The sequence below is a fragment of the Capricornis sumatraensis genome, chromosome 20 (assembly GCF_032405125.1).
Source record: "Capricornis sumatraensis isolate serow.1 chromosome 20, serow.2, whole genome shotgun sequence".
Lineage (NCBI taxonomy): Eukaryota > Metazoa > Chordata > Mammalia > Artiodactyla > Bovidae > Capricornis > Capricornis sumatraensis.
Genome location: NC_091088.1, coordinates 35106165 through 35119100, shown reverse-complemented (window position 1 = coordinate 35119100; position 12936 = coordinate 35106165). Strand labels below are relative to the sequence as shown.

General features: G+C 35.9%; 1 protein-coding gene across 1 annotated transcript in view; it reads left to right on the top strand.

The window, feature by feature from the left end:
* CDH8 (cadherin 8) overlaps positions 1-12936 on the top strand; it is a 375808-nt gene that overhangs the window by 301724 nt on the left and 61148 nt on the right. Inside the window, exon 8 of the mRNA XM_068991808.1 lies at positions 2246-2367. Within this exon, the coding sequence (XP_068847909.1) occupies positions 2246-2367 (122 nt within the window). The remainder of the gene's footprint in view (positions 1-2245; positions 2368-12936) is intronic.

Here is a 12936-nt window from a genome sequence, read left to right as displayed (position 1 = left end):
AAATACAAAATTTAAATTGTTTAGTTTCACAGAGAGGCTGGCTGATTATTAGTGCAGTTCTGAGAATATCAGATGGCACAACCCATTAGATTTAGCCGGCTTGATTTTTATATTTGTACTCAAACTTTAGTCAAACTTGAAATAAATACAGCAAGTCTATATGCATTCTTGAAGAAATGACAATGATTAGTTACCTTACAAAGAAAAAAAATATATTTTGTTTTAAACTTCATTGATATAATACCTTCATGTTTGGAAGGTCAAAACTCGATTTTGGAGTCTTGGAGTTAATTTTAAATTGATATGTATTGGTAAAGACATGAAGCCATTTGAGCATCCATCTCCACATCACATTACCTGTTTCACAGCTCCTTGGTGAGGACTGAATGAAACAATTCTAAGAAATACCTTGTACTGGACATAGTGCACACTGAACGTGGACAGCGCTGACACTTCCACTGATAAAACATAAAGGCTATAAGATACTCCTGACTAGGCACCCGCTATGATCTGAGCACTTCTAACTTTTTCTCATATAGTGTATGTAACCGTTCTATAACTACAGTGTCAAGGTATTGAGTTTCAGTTTCCTCAGGAATAAAATGAGGCTAAATATCATTTTCAGAATCACACTGGTAGTGGAAGACAGAGATGGGGCACCAAACTACTTGTCTCCTGCAAACACTAGATTCCTCTCTCTACTTCAGCAACTGCTCTTGAGCTCGTGGTCAGACTAGAAAAGAGAGGTACATCTTTAAGGATATAATAAGACCTTATTGCAAACACCTTATAACTCCTTCATCTACCTGATTCAAGTAGATAAAAGGAACAGTGTAAGTTTCTTGTCTTAGGGTCACATGCTACAAAAACTTTCCCTTACATTGAAGCGGGGAGCTGCATGCATCCCCTCTGAATGGGAATGAGTTAATTCATCAGACATAATAGAGTAAAAGAAAAAGGAGTAGTAGAGGTGAGACATTTGAGGCTACTGGTGTGATTTTGGGGAAGTTACTTAGTGGTTGGAATTCCAAAGGATGATGTTCATCCATCCATAGTAAATCAAATTAGCATATTGGTGAATAGCCATGATAGTTAACCCAATTCAAATCTCGTAGCATTGCCAGTGGGGTTAACCAACTATAAAGTTGTAACATGGCTCTGATTATTTGGCATGTGCTTTAAAATACTTTTATATTTAATGGAAAAAATGAATATTTGAAGGTTTCAGAGGTCAAAATTTAATCAGCTGTCAGAAAGAAGAGTTTGATATATCAAATACAAGTCTATGTCTTCATATTCAAAAGCTAAAGATCTATTTTCTCTTGACTTGCTTATAAATATTCAGTGCCACAGAAACACAAATAATTCTCCATTTTTCAATACATTCTGTGTAATTTACACATGATCAAAAGATTATTACATGGTACAGTCAGAGTCAAACAGTATTGCATTTGTTACAAATAAAAAATTATCATGTGGCAATGTATTAATGAACCTTATTTCTGTGCATGCATGTTTGTGTGTGTGTGTCTGCATATAACTTTTTAAATTTAAAGACTCAAAGATTAAGGATTATGCATTAAGTTCCATGCTACTGGAATTGACATGGAAAGATTAAAAGATTATTATCTGTTTACACTGATGAAAATCTTTATGAAAATGACAATATTAAAATAACTTGGCTTATCTAATCCAAAAAGATCCCAAGGTCAATTTTTAGTACAAAATAAAATTCATATAAGATATGAGTCCCTATCTTTAAGATTATCCCCTTTATCATTATTAAAGATATCTTCTCAACAGTTAATGTGGTTCTAGCCTTTTTTGGGTTTTTGATGTTTATCTTTATAGTCAGTCAAACATGTAATAGTGCAAAAATGGGCTGTGTTCTACCCAAGATAAACAAAGAGATAAATCTTAGAATTCTTTTTCCTTTCATACAATGGGCTTTATCAATAAAATAAAGCTTTCTTCATCTAGGAAGCCTCTTTTAATTTGTTCAGAGAGAGTCTGTCAAGCTAAGCTCCATCAAATGGTGTTTAGAATAGTAATTTATACTTTATTTTTAAAGCAGCCAAGCACTTGCTATTTTTCCTTACTGAATGGTCAGATTCCATAATCACCATGTTGAAAACACCCTAATTAAGGAAAGTTAAAACAGACACACAGGCTTTCGAGAAGAAAGTTGAGTTGCACGTTAAAATGCAGTATCCTCAATGCTGATGTTATTTTTTCCTTCCCATAGGGAACCACAGTCAGATATCCCGAGTACCTGTTGCTATTAAAGTGCTGGATGTCAATGACAACGCCCCTGAATTCGCATCCGAATATGAGGCATTTTTATGTGAAAATGGAAAACCCGGCCAAGTAAATATCTCCATGTTGTTAATGCTGAATATGTTTGTATACCACTGTCTCATATTTGATTAACCTGCATTATAGTGTGCATTTGAATCATTTACAACCTGCAAAGTCATAGGCAAGAATCATCCACATGGGAAAAGAGAGAGAGTATTTTTCTTTCCAAGATGTTATTCTCTTCTGACTTATGACCAAATTGGCTCCTGAAAAGAAATGGCCCGTGGTGCCATGAACCTGGAGCCAAAAATGAGCTTAAAATATCTCGGGATAGGGATGATCACAGGGGAGGTCTTAGAGTAATGGGGCCAAAATGTTAAACCTTCAAATGACAGGAAGTGAAGGGGAAAAAAGCCCATGGGGAAGGCATGTTAGTTTCATATCAAAGGTAGGAATAACACATAATAATGGAACCCTAGGAAGACCAGTCGTAGGAAGTGCATTTTTAAATCTGTTAGGTGTAGCTATATTTAGATAGACATAAGACAAACAACATGTTTTTAACATGCAAGTAAAGCATCTGATAATTGTGTATTGATGTGTATTGATGAAACTTTTTTTTAACCTCTCTTATTAGCATAGATAAGACAATGGCGACACAGAGAGGGACAGGGAGGAAGGAAGAAAGGAAGGAAAGGAGGGAAGGAGGGGAGAAGGAAAGGGGAGAATGTAGTGGAGAGGGAGGCAGGAAAGGAGGTAGAAGGTGGGAGAGAGGGAGAGAGTTAAGAAAGAACAACAACAAAAACAAAACCTGCTATACTCTGAATGTCATAATGGAAATAGTCTATGTAAAGTTCGAAAAAAACCACAAATGTAATAGATTTATTTGAACAGGTGCCAAAGTACTGTATGTTTAAGAAATTTATCGTTTTTTCAACTTCCTAATTTATTTCTGGATGGTGACATTTTAATTTAAATAAACAGCAGCTGACAGCATGACATTGGAGTTGTTAATCCAACTATTCTTGTGCCTCATGTGGGTGTTAGGAATGCAACTTACTATTTGCCAAGCGTTTACCTGACAAGAGTCAGATTTTTTCCACCTAAGAAGGGAATAGCACTGTGGCTCTATAGGTTTATGTACTTATTACAGAAGATCAAGTTGCTGCTCCCCTATAAAACAGTGGACATTTTCCCCAGACTATTCTCCTCTGTCTGAAGGATTAGCATTGTTTCCATCCACTAAAAGACGACACAAGTACATGTGTATGCACATGAACATTTTAATAATAAAATCAATTTTAAATACTAGGCATCATATATGTTATAATCAAAATACTTACCTTCAGCAGTGAAATGCCAAAGGGGACCTCTTTTTTAAAATACTACTCTAACATTAGTTTCAGCCTTTCTTAATCTCATCATGTTGAATTGCCCTTTACTTGTCTTATCCTTTGAGTGTTTTTATTTGTGATCCTTTGAGGATGGAGTATATATACGTGGCAGTAAATATCATTTAGCTAAAGTTGGTGAATGGAGTTGATGGAGAGAGTTTGGTCCAAATACACGCAAGGTCAGCTTTCAAGAATATGGTTATGTGGACCAGATTGTTGCTGGGTGATGTAGACAGTCACAGAGTTATGTCAGACATTTTTGATCATACAGAAACTGTCAAATGCTTTAGACTTTAAATAAAACTACATTGTTCATGCAAAACTCATCACACAAGTTCAGAGAGTCAATGGCATTGATATTTCAAAAATTCCACATTGGCTTCACTTGTGATATTGACATGCATGCCTTTAGACCTCCTGAAATATGGAGCTTTACCCTGTGGATTTTGACTGTTTCCAAGGTTTTAATGATTCATCATCAGTTTTTAATCCTCAGGAAAAAAATACACTGTTTCATCACCTTTCCTATGCAGGATCAAAATAAAAAACAAAAGTCGATTCTTTGTTTTATGATTTTTGCAAATCAACATGAATGACTCACTCTGTGAAAAAAATGTTTGTTGTGTGTGTACACTGCACCATCTTATCCTCAGATGAATATTTAAGCATGTTTATTTGACTTCATATTTACATGAAGATATCAGATATTTGTCTGTTCAGCAAAATTTTCTGGACATATGGCTGACTGGTTGATACACACAGTTTAAATAGCTCTGAATTCCTTGAATCCTTTGTGCTAGTCAGAACTCATGTTTGATTCATTACATCATTCCCAGGTCACTTTTAATGACTCAAATATCACATTTTTATATTTAACATTTTCAAGAATTCATATTTGTTATCCACACTAAATAGTGTTCACTTATATAAGTTCAGCATGGATGCACTTTCCATCATGTTTCATCCTACCACATGACTCATTTTGAAATTAGAATATTAATTATCACAGTCTCATGCAAAAAAAAAAAAAGTCAAAAACTGAATTAGCACTAAATTCAGTCATCTCTATATTTTTCAACAATTAATGTCATCCTCAGAGAAAGAAGTGCAGGTGACTTTGAAATGTCTGGTTTGCCTGGAAGATATGGATTTAAGGTCTGCTGTCTGGGAGATGATGCAGCTGGATATCATTAGCAATAATCAAGCACAAGCCATCAAAAAACCCAATCTGTAACAAATCTTCTGCGTTGGGTGACCCTCTGTAAAGAGGTTTCTAAAACATCTCAGAGAATGAAAACCAGTTGCAATATGAGCACAAGAGAATGCTACTGCACTTGACTGTTCTCCATTGGACTCATTTAAACAGAGTCTAAAATACAGAAAAAGAAAGGAAAACCACCTTCCTCTTCTCTAGGCCTACATCCCTAGTTCATGGTACACCTGTGCTGAAATTATTATAGGCTCACTGTGAAAGCAGAACTGGAAGTCTGGTCTCACTCTACCACCTTCTCATGATGCTGAAGTGAAAGATGACATTTTCTTGAACTGGTTCCCTTAAGAGGGTAATGACCACCCATGACAGAGAAAAAGAATTCACAGTCCATATTATAAGGGAAAAATCAATGAGAACCCCTTTTAGAATCCTTTTAAATAATCCCTCCATTTCAAAGTTAAATGTTAATGTGGTGTTTTCTGATTACTAGTTACTCTTATTTAAAACTTAGTAACTAGCTAGTTGCTCTTACTTAACATAATTTCCCCCAAATAGCTACAGGTAATTTAAGTTAAAAGTTATAAGGTGATGTATATTTTTAGTCTCCAGTTTAATAGTGCCATGACTTGGCCCTCAGTTTAACAGGATGAATGAAAAGATTCTCTCCACTTACTCCTATTTGATGGTCAATGCAGAAATGAGGGTATGAGTTGAAGATTTTAAAATTAGAAAGGAAGACATAATGCTGCAAATGTATGTATCTAATAGTTTGATAAGCTTGGGTCAGTCAGTAAATGCTTATTGAATACAAACTATTAATATATCCCAGAACTTGGCTAGGTACTGGGGATTTAGTGGCAGACAAACATCCATCTTTTTCCATATAGAGTTTTCTCTCTGGTAGACACTTAATAACATTAGAAATGACAGAATTGCAAGAAAATATCTCAAGTGCTCTGGGCAGAAAGGAAGTTGAAGAGATGAGAGGAATTGGAACTATCTTAAGGAAAAGATCCCTTAAAAAGGACACATGCCACCAGAGATAGGGAACATCTATCAGGTGCTGAGAAGAAGTCAGCCGGGGATAAACCAGGTTCTGTCTGAGGAGAATGGACCTCTGACGGGAGAGGTGGAGGACCACGTAACAGCTCCACCAGAAGAAGCCAGTGTCTTCCTTCACCGTGATGATACCACCACACTCAGAACCAAACGTGAAAGTTACAGAACACCAGTGGCCAGTGTTGGCCAAAGGGGCTTCCATAACTCTGTTCTACATTTTCTCTCCTCAGGAGGGTCTTTCTAGGATTTGATTTTAGATGCTTACCATACATACAGAATTAGAATAGTTTGCTCCTGATGGTTCAGTGACACAGGGACTGAACTGAAAATATGAAATGTGAGTCAAGGTCTCTGAAGTCTCAGAGAATATTTATCATTCTAAAATTAGTTAACAATAGACCCTTTCAGTGCTTTTTTTCCCCCCCTTCAGAAAGGAGCTTCCCTGTTACTGTAAATAAATCTAGTGGAATATAATTTAAGCTTCATCATCATCTGTAGAAGTCGAGATATGCTATTTAGCACCAAGTTAATTATGTCTGGGTTAAAAACACACTTTGGTTTATCTCTTTTAATCCTTTTTCTCTCTGACCAATACTGAGGCAATAAAGTTTGCTTATCATGGGACTATCACAGGTTAAAGAAAAAGATAATAGCCTATATTTGTAGATAGGTATCTAGCCAATGCTCTTCATGTAATGGATATTCACAAAATTTAAGAATCAGCATTCTAATTTAGCAATGACAAATATTTTAATAATTAATTTCTCAGATATTACCATTGAGACACTTGTCTTATTCACAGACATATAGTGCATAAATGAAAAATCATTCATTTATTTACTGAACAATATTTACTGTGCATCTACAGGATGCCAAGTTTTGTAATATTACCTGGAGAAACAATATAAAAAGAACAAAAAAAGTGTTCCCTCCAATGGAACTGAATGAGGAAGAGGGATAATAAAAAGGATAGAATGAATCAATAAGATAAACTTTAAAAATTAGGCTGAAGAAAACACTAACACAACTGGGACAGAAGAGAGTATAGGAAAAGCAGAGATCTTTTATGTAGCATTGTCAAGACAGTTACTTTTTAAATGGGGATAATTTAAGTTGAAACTGAAAAAAAAATGAGAGAGGGTAGTCATACAAGAAGTGAAAGCAGAAGTCTTCTAGCCAACAGGATAAGCCTGTGCAAAGATCCTGAAGGGAGAAAAAACTTGATGTGTTTGAAAAATTGAAGACATCTGTGGCTAAGAATAATAAGGGTAATAAGCAAGTTTAATAAGAGTATAATAAGAAAAGTGAAATTTGACAAAAAGAGTATTATGTTTGAATAAAATCCATACACACACACACACAGATGTGGGCATGAGCAATGAAACAGGAAGATCATCTAAAAGGATATAATTGCAAAAGAGAATGGTAGCCTGGCCTGTGCTGGCAGTGAAGGGGTAGAGAGGTGACTGGGGAGGCTGCATGCTTCCATGCATCCAGTAATACATCCAGACATCTAATATGCACTCAACACCACTGTGCTTGGAGTTCGTGGTGTAAAGACATTTTACAGATGTGGAAGCTGAGGCTGAGAAAAGAGTAAGAGTCTATCCACACCCATGAAAATTAAGAAACATGGGCTTCAAAGTCTATTCTTGAAGGTGTCCCAGTCCCTGTACTTTCTAGGATTTCACAATGCTTCCCAAGGAGCAGATTTTGGAATTCTGTTGATGAGAATAATATTCTAATCAAGAATGAGCACTTTTCGAAAAAAAAAAAAATCAACACCCATGATCAATAACACACATGATCAATAACACACTCTATTCAAAAGCATTCTGCAGAATAAGGAAAGTAGAATTAGCCCTTGATAAATAGCAGCAGTGAATGAGTTTGCTACTCTCTCTATATATATATGTATATATATACATATATAATTTAGTTTCTGTTGGTCTTTTTCTAATAAATGTTAAACAATGAAGTAAAATTATGGCATTTATAACACTCATGAAACAATAAATATAGAAGATTTAATTTTAACTTTCCTGCCAGAAGGCATCTTTCAGGATCTATCTGCATACACAAGAGGGAGAGAAGATTGATTTTAGAATAGATGAAACTGATAGCCTCAACAAAATGCATAAAATACAATTTTCATTTTACTTTGGGTGGAGTAAGGAGATGGTAAATCCGTGGAATGCATAAAACTCTGCAAAGACAACACATGTAACAAAGCCTTTCAAGACAGTCTCTAATAGAAGCATAACTTTTTAAGTGGCACTTTGACAGAGGGGGAAAGCTAAAAAAAAAGGCAAAGTGAAAAAAAATGAAGTTTGGAAGGTTTGAAACTAGCACAATCTAAAAGTCTGAGTCATAGATCTGCCATTTACCAGTTTTGTAACCTTGGGTCTTCTGTTAGTTTAAACATATTTTAAGAATATCCAGCTTAATATCAAGTGCTCAATAAATAACTATAATAACTAGTGCTACATGTTTTAATTAGTTTCATAATTTTAATAGCAAAATATTAGATTATTTGGTTTTATTGCTGTTATTGTTATATATTTATGAGCTTTGATTTGGAGTGAAACACTATAAATAATCCCTAAATGAGTCAATATTAGCTAGGACAATCTATTCCCCTATATTGGAGTAACTCTTCCTCTGATAACGTATAAGTCTTATATTTGTCAGTGGTAAAGAAAGAGCTCCTACATCACTTCTCCCCGTATGAATTTGTGGGATAATATAATTATTTTCTTCAAGTGCATTGGAATCAACTGACAGGACCACATACAATCTAAATGTTTTTTGAAATCATGTTTGCAGCCTCTGTATGTTTTGGCTGACCCTCTTGCATGAATCCAAATCCACAGGCTTTATTCTGGCCTCTCACCTAAATAAGTAATGATCCACAGGAGAAAAAATGGTATAAAGGACTGTTTACAAATCTTGGGCTGTTACTGAATGATTACTCTGTTTTATTTTCAACCTTCAAGCTAGTGGATAAGAATTTAGATGGAAGCATGGTGGCCACATGTGTATGCTTGTTTTTATTTGTTCATGGAAGCCATAGTGATGAGCACACCTTTTTGAAGAAAGTGAAATTGACAGTAACCATTAGGATGTTGTCATCTTAGGCTTTGTGTTAGTGACATAAATTGGGCAAGATTTTATCTCAGTTAGTAAAAAATCCTCCTGCAAAGCAGGAGACCCCACTTCAATTCCTAGGCCGAGAAGATCTGCTGGAGAAGGGATAGGCTACCCACTCCAGTACTCTTGAGCTTCCCTTGTGGCTCAGCTGGTAAAGAATCTGCCTGCAATGTGGGAAACCTGGGTTCGATCCCTGGGTTGGGAAGATCCCCTGGAGAAGGGAAAGGCTACCCGCTCCAGTATTCTGGCCTGGAGAATTCCATGGACTCTATAGTCCATGGGTCACGAAGAGTCAGACACGACTGAGCAACTTTCACTTCACTTCACTTTATACCAAGAGGAGCTGATGTATTATCAGAAGGGCAGAGATACAAGTGGCGTTAGTGCTATAACCACCAAGCTATGTAGACACAACACCTTCAAAAGGAGATTAAAGAGGGCTCCAGGACTTTAAGACTCATGCGGGGCTTTAGAGGATAGCATGTCTTAAAGGGAATGCCTGAGAAGCCCTTTTATGGTAAAATGTGGCAGTAAATGTTACGGTATGTGGTGTGTCTGTGTGCATGTGTCTGTTTTCCCCAATAAGGTTGGGAACCACTGTATTAAACAGTTAAACATTATCTTGTATTTATTTTGTTTAAATATAAGATCCCTTTGCATTAATAAATACATATGAATCCCCAATGTGTTAGAACCCAATGGTCCTTGGCCTTTGCCAAACAAAGTTGATTATAAAGTCTTTTGAATTTCCTTCATAGAAAACTGTATAACAAGTGATAAATGGAACTCAGCTGGAAAAATCTTGCTTCAGAAGAGTAAACAATATTATGCTTAGCATTTTCAGCCTAGGAAGTAATGTTTATGATATTCATGAGGCATCAGGAAATATTCCTGTGAAGTTATATAGTAGAAGATGGAGAGCAGATAAGCCTAAAAAGCAAGTTGAGACTTCTAAACTATGTTGAACACTGAATTTTGCCCTCCTAATGAGGTTTTCAAAGCAGAGCAAGTGATGGGGAAATTTTTTTAAATAAATATTAATCATTTCAATGGTATACAATATTCACATGAAATATGCAGAGACCAGCAAAAGAAAAGAAGAAACAGGAGCAACTGGAAAATTCAAACTTTGTATAAATACATCCTTCAAGAGTCTTTGCTTTGTATCATTTTATGTCAACTCAGTTTCAGTAAAGTGAAGTGGAGTGAAAAAGAATGAAACAGAAATGTTGGAAGTTCTATGGCGGGTTAGTGAAGGCACAGGCCCCAAAAGTCTATCCAGAGGTCTGAGGACTTTACTAAGTGTTTAAAAGAAACATACACAATCTAATCTGCATTTTCCTGCTGTATTTTCTATAGTTCAGACCTCTAAGATACACTCTAAAGAGACACCTAGTGCTTTTTAAAGACAAGGGTATACTCATGCAAAGAAATAAGACATAAGAAAACACATTGGGGAGTAAAAGGAAAAGCTTGGTAGAAATTGAATTGCTTTGAAAATTATTTTTTTTTAAAGTGTCTAGGAACTATCCATTAAATAGATATGAACAGTGCTTATTTAGAACTATGCTACAAAGTTTTGAAAATAATAGGATAATTGGGTCATCCTGTGGGTTTTAATGTAATTTCTCAAGTTCCTATATTTCCTACTTTTTCATCATCATTGGCATAAAGTGATTTCTCTTGTAGACATAATTTATATTTTCAAAGATCACTCGGGGCATGGTTCTTAGCCTATTTTGTTTTGTTCTCTTTGGTTAGAGATACCAATGATAATCTGATAAAAGCTACATACCCTCCCTTCATATAAGTGCATATATAAATAATTTCTTACAATTTTGCTTTCATGTTTCATTTTTCCCTCCCTCAAGTTGAAAACTGCTGATCTAAGAAATTTGTTGTTGTGTAGCTGTGAAGTCATATCGGACTTTTTTGTGATCCCGTGGACTGTAGTCCACCAGGCTCCTCTGTCCCTGGGATTCCCAGGCAAGCATACTGGAGTGGGTTGCCATTCCTACTCCAGGAGATCTTCTCAACCCAGGAGTCGAACCCACGTATCCTGCTTGGCAGGTGGGTTCTTTACCACAGAGCCATAGGGAAGCTCGATCTAAGAAATTAGAAGTTAGTATTTCAGGAATGTTAACACTGATAAAAACCATCAATAATAGGCCAAAGAATGAATGGAAAACCAAAAATTATCCTGTCCGTTCTATACTGCCTTTAATGTCTCCTCACTTGCTCGCTTTCTGCTGCTGCTGCTGCTGCTGCGTCACTTCAGTCATGTCCGACTCTGTGCAACCCCATAGACGGCAGCCCACCAGGCTCCCCAATCCCTGGGATTCTCCAGGCAAGAACACTGGAGTGGGTTGCCATTTCCTTCTCCAATGCATGAAAGTGAAAAGTGAAAGTGAAGTCACTCAGTCGTGTCCAACTCTTCGCAACCCCATGGACTGTAGCCTACCAGGCTCCTCCATCCATGGGATTCTCCAGGCAAGAGTACTGGAGTGGGGTGCCATTGCCTTCTCCCGCTCACCTTTAAAATCAAAAGGGAACCTTTAATACTCATAAAATAGATAACATACGTGGCAAAGATGGATAAGTTCATCCTTATGCTATCCAAAATATTAGAGGTCTGAGGCCCAATTTAACTGAAGTACATGTGCAGAAGGTATGAACGCCAAGAAGATTTTGAGGCAACCTAACACAGGGGCAGGAGGATATAGGCGTTTGTTATCCAAATTACTTGGAATCAGACGTCATAATGTCTTTGATGCACTAGAATTCTTCATGTCTACCTCTCAAGGTTATGTAAGAATTAGTGATGATGCTAAAGCATGCCTGACATGATTTATGTATTCATACACTCACTTATTCATTTAGACAATACTTATTAAATAGCTACCATATGTCAGATACTTTTGTAACAGCAGTGAGAGGGGAAGAAAAAACCCCACTCATCACTTAAGAACAAATCAATGCATAATACCTATAGAAACTCAGAGGGGATATTCTAATAGATTCCACAAGGATTTTAAGATTGTTAACCAATCAGATCACCAGAAATGTGTTTGTTTGCTGGCTGCTTGCCTTTTGAAAAGTTAATAATGACAGCAAAACTGTACTATTTAAAATATTTTTGTGTCAGTATAAAAGTCTAAACTAAAGCTTAAGAAAATGTTTTAATAAGAGCAGTCTGAGGTTTCCTTTACTATTCTTGCTTGACTATAATTTGAGATTTATGTTATTGATTACCAATGAACCATTTTTTTAAGAGTCAGAATTATGATATGGCCCACAGTTCTCAAAAAACTTCCTTTTTTCAGTTTTATGCCTTAGAAAGGTCATTTGTTTTCAAGTCAGAGTCTGCTCCCATGGAAATCCAAGTATTACCTGGAAATTCATTTCCTTATGCCTGACCTCAGATAAGCTTTGTTTTTTCTGATGAGATGTATATTAGCTTTTAGATTCCTTTGAACTTAATCCACAATATATTATCAAACATTCGATTTTTCAGCTGCATCCTAACTTTATTGCTAGATCGTACTTAAACTAGATGCTTTTTTAAAATTTATTTTTTAATTGAAGATAACTGCATTACAAAATTTTGTTGTTTTCTGTCAGACATCAACATGAATTAGCCATAGGTATACATATGTCCCCTAAACTAAATGCTATGTATGTATGACATACACAGTAGTATGTAGTATGTAGTATATCAATATACTACATATCAATAGTAGTATTGATAACAGCAGTGAGAGGGGGGAAAGCACTGACTCATCACTTATGAACAAATTTATAACTTCTCCAAAATTTTTATAT